Here is a 12,863-nt window from a genome sequence, read left to right on the forward strand (position 1 = left end):
CTGCGATTCGATTCAATGATCTATGCTAAGCTCAGCTAAAAGTGCTACCGCCAGACCCGGAAATTGGCTGAATGGATTCAAAAACGGTAAAAAACGGTATTTCCAAAAAAAGTGGAGTGTTCCTTTAAACACACACTGTTGCCTGCACTTCACAAAAACTGAAACGCACTGTGTGAACGTATCACTGATCTATGGTACTTATATTCAGTGTGACCTTTTGGTGGTTTATGACTGCTTTCTAAATCAAAAAATGCTTACCGAGTCCAAGGCATGACACTCGCAGTCCTGACTTCCCAAGATTCCTGTGGAGAGAGTGAAACATTTGTTACCGAAGACATAACATTCCTGTGCCTTCACTTCTGTCCCTCCAGTTCCTTTATCATTTTATTTTATAATTTAATAAGAAGATTTACCATTAATATATAAAAATATAAAATAAATAAATAGCTCCTGTATGTATGTATTCTTATAATTTATTTAAACATCTTGAAAACCCATTTCAGAAATGAATATTCATTGGTTCTGGACAGGTTTTTCCATATTATGCTAAACTCTTATATTAAAAGTTAAAGTAAAAAAAACCTCCAAGGTTCTAACCATTCAAGTATGTTTCTGCTATTTGGTTTGCTAAAAAGTATTCATAACCTCCCATGGTGCATGTGAATAATGGACCTTCTTTTTGGACCCAGAGGAAACCATTTTAATTTTCTCACAGCAACTGAATATTTGATCCACAGAGACCGTTGTGACTCTTACAGCACTTCAGTGATTTAAGAAAGCTATTATCTGAGAATAAAACTTTTTAATAGCCTTAAAAAGTACACGTGAATGCACACAAACAAAATGGCTGGCTGGTATCTATGCCCCAGTCTTGGATCTGAACTTTTTATGACTTTAGCCTCCTATTTAGATCATCTTATTGGCTACAATATAAAATACATTAGCCATTGCTCTATTCGTCAGAGTGCAGATGTGACTTTAACAGCAGCCCTGGTTTCAATCTACAGTAAAACCTTAGCAATCCTTTTCTTCCATCATTAAAATTTCCTCTACTCTGATATGTGGCTTCCTCTTAATGCCTGACTGAGTCAGAGATAACACCTCGTTCACTTTAAACCCACACCTCAGCTCTGCACCACAAATCAGATTGTTCCAGGCAGGCTCACCATTACTGCCCTCAAATTACTTAAACATTTGTTTGTTTCCTGTGATTATGGTGAACAGCTGCAGTGTTTTACTGAATGTAGGAAGAACATCTATCTATCTATCTGTCTATCTATCCATCCATCCATCCATCTACAGTCTCTATCTATCCATCCATCCATCCATCCATCCATCCAAAATCCCATAAAAAAACAATGAAGGAGGGACCTGAGTCATATTTATTGACCGCAATATCATGGAGACACTTAAAGAATCGCATAGCAAAGCACTAAACACCACACAACCACATAGCAACATCCTGGCAACCACCAACAACACCTTAACATCGTGGTGGTGGGTCCTGATGTCTGGATCCAAACCTGCCAGCCTCAGAACCTAATTTGGCATCGTAATAAGACGATCAACATGGATTTTCTGCAGTTTGGGTTATTATTTTAGGAGGAACAACCAGACATGGTACTTGAATATTTCTGTGCGGTTGTGAAGCTGTGCATTGACTCGCAGGAAGTGAGTTAGTATGCATTTGGAGGGAAACCAAGGACATAGATTTTGGCTCGCGGACACCCACCCCCTGGTTTTCAGTTTATGGTGAGAATACCAAATCAGCATGCACAGTTCACACTCCCTTCCAAGTGGATCCATCTCCAACTTTCTGCGTATCATCCCCTTAAATGCTCTAGGTAAGAATGAAACAAAATGAACTGATACACTCTGTAAAAAAAAATGAACTACTTAATCACTCTATCTTGTCCCTGCAGGTCAGGCTTCTCAGATTATTGCCTTTTCAAATAAGATAAATCTGTTGTCTTTATAAATGGCGGCTTCATCCTTCACACCGATGCAGCTGTTGCAAAAGCGATGGATGTCGCCCAACATCATCTCCCACTCAATATTTCTGTCTGACGTTCTTCCAGCCATTATTAGTTTGTGTGACATTACAACCACAGCACATTCTCAGCTGCAGACATAATTCAAAACTCCCTCTTCTCCGCGTTATGGGGGTGTGCGTCTTTTTTCCGGGTAGCAGACATGCATGCTGTTGGGTGTCAACAGATCCTTCCTCATCACAGCGAGCTGAGTCAGAGAGCTGAGGAACTGAGAGACTGCGTGACAGAAAAACTCAGAAATTCCTCAGAAAGCCAATGGAAACTGGATGTATCATTTAACTAATACACAGAGGAAGGTGTGTAAAGAACATGGGTCTTGACAGGAAAGCAGGTCTGATTTGTTTGTATATGTGCATGACTGAGTATATAGAAACAGATTTTTTCCTTGTTTGACTGGATGCTCAAAACATACATAACACAAAAACACAGAATCACATCTATCAGTTACGAAGCATGGCATCACCATGTGTCCATAGAAATGACATACCATTCAAAAGTTAGGAGTCTGAAAGATTTTTAAATGTTTTTGAAAGAAGTATATCATGCTCACTATGGCTGCACTGGTTTCAAATAAAGTACAGTAAAACAGTGATATTATGAAATGTTTTTAAATCATACATGTTTTCAATGTGACTTCCGATCGATTTAATGTGTCCTTGCTGAATAAAAGTGTTCATTTCTTTTAAAGGGGACACTGGATGCAAACACATTGTGTGGACACAACCACCCAACAATGATAAAAATCCATTCACTCCTTTTTTTAATCCCCAAAAACAGTAAACCGTCTCAAATATCTTTGATCCACTTTTAATTTCTGAGCAGTATGACGTCATACTGCTCAGGCCACGCCCATAAGTATATTAGCATATTTCCACCCTCAGCCAGTTGTGCGCTGCCCGTCATTTTCTCTGCGCTCAGGCAGCTGTAGTGACAACGTCTCATTTGTAGTTTGATGTAAAAGTGAACATAAGAGTCTTCATTTTCTCTTGACACAAAAAAAAACAGAAGAGAGGGGTGGAGTGAGCAGAAGCTCATTATCATTTAAAGAGACATGCACCGAACAAAGCTGTTTTCGACAAAGTAAAAAGGGTGTTGTTTTACATGACCATTGAGGAATTTTAAACAAAGTATGTTGCAGACATTTTATGAAGACCCTAAAGAATCATACCAACTTGTGGAAAATGGGCATCCGATGTCTCTTTTAAATAAAAAATCGTACTGACCCCAAACTCTAGAACACTAGTGTATGGTTCTACATAATACAGTACCATTTCCAAAACGTCATGTATCATGTATCAAAAATACTAAAGTACTCTGACACGCCACAATAACAACATGCAGCATTTCGAGGGCCTGACACATAAAAGAGATGCACTCGAATATTTATCAGTATGACTGTTAAATCATGTGTCCACCTGCTTTAAGCATTTCAGTAACTCTGTTGTAGGAGTACGAGCTTGTGAGAGTGTGTGTGAGCGTGAGGCCTCATTACTGTTTCTAGTGATACTGTAGTCATCATAAAACAGAATTGATAACGAGTTTAGAGGAGTCCGGGGACTGCTGCAGAATGTGATAACTAACTACTTTGTGTGTGTGCGGGTGGGATCTGAACGATGTTACCACTACTACTGTCTGCGCAGTATTTTAATAAAAATTAAATAGCTTTGAAACAAAACTATTAAGCCTCATCAGCAAATGAATAACACAATATGATGATTAACAGATGGGTAACAGTGAGCATGAAGGGATTTTCTAAGCACCACAGGATGTTCCTCAGTTCTCTCTCCAGCAGAATCAGGTTTAGTCCCTCAGCAGTATCTGAGCAGCCCAGAGCGCATCTGACAATTAAAGGCATAGTTTACTCATAATGAAAATTATGTCATTATCTGCTCACTCTAATGTTGCCATAATTCACCTGCCTACCTTCTAACTAACTAACTAAATAAATAACTAACAATAGATAGATAGATAGATAGATAGATAGATAGATAGATAGATAGATAGATAGATAGATAGATAGATAGATAGATAGATAGATAGATAGATAGATAGATATTTACCTTTGTGTTCTGCAAAAGAAATAATTCATATAGATTTGCAACAATATGAAAGTCAGTATATGACAATGCAATATTGTTATTTGTGTGTGTGTGTGTGTGTGTTTGTGTGGACTACACCTTGCACAGGTAAATATACTGTATTTGAAAACCTGGCTAATATCAAAAATTATCAAAAATGTCTCTCCCAACAAACCCCTGAAAATGAAAAAGTTAAATATGACTGTTGTGCCCTTTTGGGCGTCTATGAGGTCTCCCTATCCTGTGCTTCAGAAGATTCTGGAACACAGCTGCTGTGTTCCACTCACACACAAAAAAAATAAAACTAACAGATACACTGATTGATTTCTAATAGGCCAATGGCCAAGACAACAGAAACCCACACACAAATACAATGACAAGGACAAATGCGCGCGCGTGCACACACACACACACACACACAAACAGCACGACTGCCCATCTGGACTGCAGCGCCGGCCAGTGAACCATGAAAAACTGCAACTGTTTGTTTTAGTGCTGGGAATTCAGAAATGCCAGGCAAAATTACACTTTTATTAATTGAGCAAATGCAAGAGCAAGATACAAATGCACTCACACACTGCTAATACTTAATCCCTTCGACACACTAAGATATTGACTTTACCAATCTTTGGACATCAAAGGTTTTTAAAATGTACCCTTCTTGTCATTTATAAAGTCAGAAATCAAGTGAGACAGAGAACACAGAATAAAAGCCTTACTGCTCAGATTTGTTAGGACAGGGTTATGATTACGTTAAGCAGAAGCAGGGTCCAAAATTAATACTCAAGACACAAATGAGAGCCATCTTTTTTGTTTTGGAGAGTAAATTTAATTTGTCAGTAACATTTTCAGAATTCCAAAATATTATAATATAATATATAACTTTTGAATAAAATAAAATTGTTATATTTTTTAAATTATTTTATATTTAATTTAGTGACAAATTCCTATATGGTTATGCAACCCAAATAAAGTCTGAACCCGTATAAAATGAGGAACAAAATGATTCTGTATATGATTCCTCATAATCATTTCTCCATAAAAAAAGTAAAATAAGTAAATGATGCAAAATACAGTAAGACATATTTATCACCTGTACATTTTCTCAATACTTGCCATTAGCACATGCAGTAGAAAGTAAAATTTGGACCCCGAGCAGAACAAACCCAGAGCAGCAACATTTACTTCCATGTCTCACATTTATACAATTACATTTATTCTGACCACTGACTACAAACACAGACTCTTAATCAAAGGAGCACACTCTGGTGCAACGGAAAGATGTTAAAATATAAGCAGCACTTCTTCTGCAAAAATGTAATGTTTACAAAAAGACCCGAGGTTCTACGCTGTCAGAGCAATTGCTATTTCTAAAGATTAAATCACAGTGAGTGACAGATGATTAAACCACAGAGACGGATATTTGTTCTCCAGGACATCCGACATATACAGAGGGCCATTACTCATAGTTAACTTTGCCCTGTGAAAACAACCTCTAAGAATTCTCTGCAAGAAGTTGTGCCCTGCAAACCTCGGATGGTTTAAAATGTTTTGTTTTGTCATGTGATTTGATTACGACTTCAATAAGTCAAAATGTAATAAATTTAATTGGCTCCTCAGCCTTTTCTCTAACATGCTTATATTCACATTCACGAGTTCGCACTAACATGTAATATGATTGAGCAATTAGTAAGCATATTTGGCGTGCTGTCAGGAGGGAGGGCTCCGAGCTCGGGATGGAGCCCGAACCCAGAGAACTCCCCCCTCATCCCAAGAATGGGATGACATTAGATTGGAGTGCAGAGTTGGGGTGGAGGCGGGATGCTGGAAAACAGAGGTGAGTTGGCTGTATATATATATACACCTGATGTGCTTGTTAAGGTGATTAGCTGACGAGCTGCACTTGGGCCAGACTGATTATGTGATCGTGCTCCTCCTGAACCTTGTTAATAAAACATCATTTAGTTGTGTGTGCATATATCTGATAATGTTAGCAAATACACACACACACACGCACGCACGCAGAGACGTTGGTTTATGGGGACTCTCCATAGGCGTAATGGTTTTTATACTGAACAAACTGTGTGTACTATTGCCCTACACCTAAACTTAGCCCTCACAGGAGACTTTGTGCATTTTTAGATTTTCAAAAAAACACCGTTTAGTATGTTTTTTAAGCCTTTTGAATTACGGGGACATAGGCAGTGTCCTCATAAACCACCTTCATATTGTAATATCTCTGTCATACCCATGTCATTATACAAATTTGTGTCCTCATAAACATGCACACGCATGCACGCACACACACACACACACACACACACACACACACAAAACCATTTAACCATCTCACCTTTCAAATTAAACAGGCTGTAAACAGACTATTTGCATGTAAAATGAACAACTCTGTGCACATGGAGCACAGGACTGGTCAAATGTGTGTGTTGCTCCATCTTTCAGTAACAACCTCTCTGCAATGCCTGCATTACCTTGTGTCATGTTCACAAAACAATCCTTGCTGAAATCTGCCACATAAACTCTGAAGGTCAGACTAAACTGACAAGGACCTGGTTAAAAATAAACTTCAGCAACACTTTCTTAACGCTGGAATCCTTCAGAAAGGATATAGAGGCAGGAGATACAAACAACCAGAAACAAGCTCAAGGTTTCCCTGCATTTAATCTTATTATTAGTTCTTCAGCTATTCAGGAATTATAATATGTATAATATCTGTTCTGAAAGTGACCATATGTTTTCATAGTACAGCAAAATCTTATTTCAAAAGATCAGGACAAGTTAATTTCCTCATGATACGGCGTTTTTAATCACACAATTAATTCAATGAAAGTGTAGAAAAGTAATAAATGTCAAACACGAGTGCGTGAAGCTGGACGTCAGCCAAGGGTGATCAGGTTTACCCTACTGCCCAATTCTGACCCCTGTCCGACAGCTAATGTGTCCAATTAGAGTAACGCACAGGCAAACGGCCAGTTCTCTGTCGTTATGGAAACTAGCAGATATGCGATAACTGTTGCATGCTTGTGGTATACTTGTGTCTCAGATGCAATTAATTATTTCCAGCACAAAAACCATTAGTTCACACCTCCCCCTCAAATTCACACACACACACACACACACACACACACACACACACACACACACACACACACACACACACACACACTGAATGTTTTCAGCTCTCTGAGTCTGCACATCCCTTTCCTCCAATTCACTATTTTACACACAAGACAAAAAAAAACGCTGTTCATTTTTAGCGCGTAACAAAAAAGTAATGTACTGTTCACAATGGAGCCAATCAAAGTTTACTTTTAGCTTCATCCAACCAACTCAAAAAAACACTTTTTCATGAACTAAACTTGAACTTCATAAACACCCAAAAATGAAAGTCCTGTCATCATTTACTCATCCTCATGTCCTTCCAAACTTGCATGACTTTCTTTCTCTTGTGGAATGTAAAAAGATATTTTAAATAACCAAACAGTTTTGGTTCCCACTGACTTCCATTGCACGGACAACAAATACTGTAAGTCAATTGGAAACAAAGCTGGTTATTAACATTCTTCAAAATATCTGTTTTTGTGTTGTACAGAAGGAAGAAATGCATACCAGTTTGGAACAACATGAGTGTGAGTAAATTAATTGAATTTTCATTTTTTTGGATGAACTATCCCTTTAAGATTTCAAGGACAGAGTTTACTAGAATGGGTTGTAAAATCGGTTCATTCACAGCACTGCTATTTTCAAAGAAACCATTTCCATGTCTTTTTGAGAATGAAAAGGATAACAAAGATCAGAGTTATCAAAACTATACCTGTCAGTGTTAAAACAGAATACTCAATAGATTCACTCAAACGGTGTCAGAACTGATATTTTACAACATTATCATCTAGTTTTCGGTGGTTGCCAGACGTTTTCTGTACCTGTACTTCATGCCGGTGAGTTTTCCTGTGGACTCTTTCAGGGAAATGTGGTGCCTGTGTGTAAAGGAGCCCAGGCTCCGGGCTATCAGCGCCACCGTTCGGAACCGTGCCCGTGCTGCGCTGGCCGTGTTCGGACTCGAGGTGTTCTGCTTGTTGGGCTCGCTGGTGCGTGGGGCCTTCAACCCGTGATCCGTACACGCAAAGGACACCTGCATGGCTGTTAACTGCAAAGGAACTTGAGTAGGAAAAACCGACACAGCTTGTCCTGGAAGTCCAAGAGGGTCAGGATGGAGTTCTGGATTGGCTCTCAAATACTGAGGAGTTTATAGTCACTAGTTTACAAATCAAAGCCTGCCTCTCTCTTTCTAAAACTATTGTTTTCTTTACCAACAGGAGCTGATCCCGCCGTTTGATGCTCTTCTTAACCTGTGCGATGCTGTTGTGCCCTTCACTCTTCTCTTTTTTTTGCCTCCTCTTGTCACGCTTTCCCCTCAACAGTGTTCCTCCTCTGGCTGATGATGGGCTGAGGGGGTTTTCTTCAGCCCACGCTCCTCACCGAGACTATAAGAGCAGTCCGAGTGCACTGCAGGAGACGCACAGCTATGCAACAGACTCCGGGACTCCGGTGGGCTGCAAACCAGATGAACAATGTATTCCTGAAACTCCAGGACGGAACCGGACGACCTTCCGAAAGCTGTCCAAATGAGTGAGTTGCAAGGTGAAAAATACCCAGCGTCCCGCATCTAAATGTCCTCTTTCCAAAAACAGGCGAATGCAGTTCGGCTGGCAAAGAAAACAGTCAGTTTGATGAAGAAATATGTAAACAAAAGCAGACAGGCAGAGGAGAGGACAGAGAGAGAGGGGGATGCGGCATGATCACTGGGGCTGTAAGTGAAAGAGTAGCTAACGGAGATGGAGAGAAAGAAAGTGAGTGTGAAAGAGGAGGCATGAAAGCATAGCATGTGAGAATGATGCTCAATCAGAGACGTTAAGGAGAGAGGAGAGAGAGAGTGGGAGATGGAGAGAGAGAGACTGCAATGAGACTGAAATAACTGCAGTCTCTCACCAGCGGCTCAGTGCTGTGCTCGACAGTGAGAGTGAAGACAATCCATTTGGATGGGACGCTATGTGTGTATGTGTGAGTGTGATACGCTTGTATACATTCATAATGCAGATGTCATTCTCATTTCGCAGTGTGTCACATGTAGTCCACTGCGAAAACTTGAAAAAGGGTGTGATGGAACAGTTAAGCATTGATTGGACTTGATTTTTTTTTTTTAGCATATATTAAACTCCTGAACGATGTTACTGACTAATGTTACTGACATCTGGTTGTCAAATGAAACACAACATGCTGCATTAATGTGAAACCATCCTAAAAGCAGCGGACAAGCCTCCTGTCAGGTCACACAATGTCCCACAATGCACTTGTGTGCTACTGCTTTCCTCGAAACTTCCTTGTGCTGCAGTGGGATTATAACAATGACTGAACAAAACATGCCGTTCAGTGAAGGAACTCAAAACTAGACATCAAGTTAAAGCCTGAATCTGGTCTGTAAACAAGACCATGTAATCCAACCTGACTGGTGCGGTCAGATATTAAACACTCATCGAACCTGAAAATGTTTTTATTTTCTCTCCAAGCGAGTTAACCCAGCAGCACAGACTCTCACATAAAATAAGTTTTTAGGAATTACAAACTAGAACCTGACAGAAACCTAACGTAATATGTGGGGAAACAGGAGAGAACCAGCTTGAAACCAGTTCTGGCTGGCAAAGGAAATTTCCAAAGAATATTCACTGGTAATGCTCTCCTAAAACATGTTTTGGTCATAATGACTGATAGAAAACAATCTACAGAATTCATAGAGCTGCCATTCAAATATTACCAAATATACAATTATACAAATTTCCAATAGTATATTTTTAACTCTGGGTCAAGGCCACCTACCCTTGAGTACGAACCATAAAGGGAAAAAAAAATATGTATATATATATATATATATATATATATATATATATATATATAATGCCGACATATAATGCGTTACGTTACAAGCGTCCCGAGTTTGAATCTGACCTTTTTTGTTCCCTCCGACCCCCCTCTCTCTCACTTCGCTGTCCTATCATAATCTCTAGATGGAGTGCCCTCTAGAGGAGCTCAAGAGCACTCCAGCTAGAGATTGTGAATATATACAGTATATATATATATACATACACTGTGTATATTTATTACGTATGTATATATAAATACAAACACATACATGTATATATTTAAGAAAAGTATGTTATAGTTATATATTAAATATATTTATATATAATATAAAATATAAATATATAAATGTATATACATGCAAATATTTTCCAAATATATACCGTATGTGTATTTATATAGACATAATAAATATACATGGTACACATACATATATTTAAACAAAATCTTTTACTTTGGATGCAATTAATCGCTATTAATCATTTGACAGCACTAATATATATAGCTGAACAAAGCTGAAATTAAAATATAATTGATTAGAACCAGACTTATATGAATAGCTAACTGAAACAAATAAGTACAATAATAACTAACATTATTAAAACTAAAAAATAGAAGTAAAAAGGAATATAAAAAAACACAAAATGACAAAAGGATACAAAATGATTAAAGCTAAATATATAATTAAAAGTAAAATTGAAAATATAAAAAAGGTTACTCAAAATATAATAGTATACAAGTAATATTAAAATAAACTATAACCAAATAAGTAGGCTAACTGCCTTTATGAGTGAGTAATGAAATCATTCACTTAAACAATTTGTTCGAGAACAGTAATTCATTAAGCAACGAAACAAGTGACTGTCCTTATCAGTGAGTCATCAAGTAATTCACACAAACAATTAGTTCATTAACAAAAGTAGTGCATGTTGTTATGATTCTGCTGTGGCTTTGCTGTCAGAGCAAAAATAGACCAAGTAAAAATAATATATAAATATAATGCAAGTGGCCAATTTCCTGAAACATTTGAGACTTTTGCATTTAAAATGTTTAAACTTCACGAAGTACACATATACATGACCACAAAGCAAACAGACATGGACTGAAATCCCACAAAGGTGTTGGAGCCATACTCTGCAGTGCAGTGGCCCTCCAGGACCGTAGCTGCACAGCCCAACTCTCTCTGACAGTCTTAACTGAGTGTAAGTGTGTCATTTAAGAGAGCTTAATCTGAGACTGTCACACTTTGGCGTCCCCTGATGGAAAAACTATTCTGGCACCCTGAGACAAAGATCTCTCTAAACGTCCCCCTGATAATGAGACTCAGTCAGAGATCACCCACTTTATTCCGCTCTCGTCCAAATAAAGAGCTCTGACAGGAAATTAGTTTAGTCAAAAGTGGTTTTGCAAGAGCCCTCAGAGGACATCGCTCCCTCATTTTAAACGTCTTAGTTTATCCAGATAATATTATCATAAGTTTCTCCTCACTAAGAACAGTCGAGAAAGCCACTGATTTAAAAGCACAATTAAATCTGATGTGGGCTGCAGTAGAAGATAGTGAAATGAAATAGATACTGTAACGGGGCGAACGAGACGTGCGGATCCATTTGCAAACTTTATTAAACAAAGACGCGGTCAAAAAAACACAAGCAGGGTCAAAACATCAGCACACAGGTATGGCACAGACAAGATACAAGAATAATCCAGAGGGCAAGCGTGGGTCTTTGATTAGTGAACAATATCCAGAGGGCTTGACAACAGGGGTAATCCAGAAACATGAGCGACAGTCCAGATAAGGTACAAACAGAGTCTGAACGGCGAGTCAATGGAAAATCTAGGAAACACAGACTAGAAAACAAGAAACAGGTTCCGTATCGCTGCTAAAACTAGGGGAGTAATAAATGCAGAACAATACTGGAACTAAACATAAACACAGAATAGCTTGGTAAGGCAGCTAACACTAGGAGAGTGCTATACGCAGAACAATACTCAGCGATCTGTGAAAGGAAGTCCATGGTTTAAGTAGGGTGTGTGATTGTTTGATAATTCTCAGGTGTGAGCGTATGATTGAGACAGCTGCTGTGTGTACTTAGTGCAATGAATGATGGGAAATGCAGTCCAGGGTAATATATGACAGTCTGTGCAGTGTGAGAGTCGATTTGATGGAAGAGTGACCTCTGGTGGCGAGCGAATGAAAGTCCATGGACCTGTTTCTAAGTCTATGGATCTAATTCTGTTGGCTCTTTTTAAAAGTTATTTCCTATTATAGACTTAATTTCACTACATTTGAACAGGTAAAGGCTTTTTTTGTTGTTGTTAAGAACAAAACAATACAGACACATTGCATGCAGAATTGTAGAATTCTATTCTATAATTAGAAAAAAAATTATTAGAATTATTAGAATAATTATTTAATTAATACAACATAAATATATTTAGAATTTTGAAAATGACTTAATATTATAAAGTGAATTTGCTGCTGTCAATAGTAGTTTTTTAAGCAATTTTTACTATTTTGTTTCTAGTCATAATTTCAACTGTTTTTAAAGTTTAAATATCATTCTGATGGTACACAGTTTTGAAGATTTGAATTAGAATGAATGCATTTTAAAAATGCTATTTATAAAAATTAAATATTTATTTTTTATATAAGTGTGATATAATGGAATAAGTTACCCAGTAAAACGTAATAATTAAAAAACTTAATTATAATACATTTGACTAATAATTAATTATGAATATTAGACTTAATTCAGGAAGGCTATCATGTATTAAACTTGCTATCATGTATTAAAGGTAT

At 37.9% G+C, this 12,863-nt stretch overlaps 1 protein-coding gene across 1 annotated transcript in view; it reads right to left on the reverse strand.

Annotated features, from left to right (window-relative positions):
* Window positions 1–8,963, reverse strand: part of LOC306846663 (voltage-gated potassium channel subunit beta-1-like) — a 33,241-nt gene extending 24,278 nt beyond the window's left edge. Inside the window, exons 1-2 of the mRNA XM_079380200.1 lie at window positions 8,071–8,963; window positions 259–302 (exon numbers count right to left, since the gene is read on the reverse strand). Coding sequence (XP_079236326.1) covers window positions 259–302; window positions 8,071–8,285 — 259 coding nt within the window. The 5' untranslated portion in view covers window positions 8,286–8,963. The remainder of the gene's footprint in view (window positions 1–258; window positions 303–8,070) is intronic.
* Between the last annotated feature and the right edge of the window lie 3,900 nt (window positions 8,964–12,863).

Source organism: Barbus barbus (assembly GCF_936440315.1).
Source record: "Barbus barbus genome assembly, chromosome: 26".
In the NCBI taxonomy this organism is placed as follows: domain Eukaryota; kingdom Metazoa; phylum Chordata; class Actinopteri; order Cypriniformes; family Cyprinidae; genus Barbus; species Barbus barbus.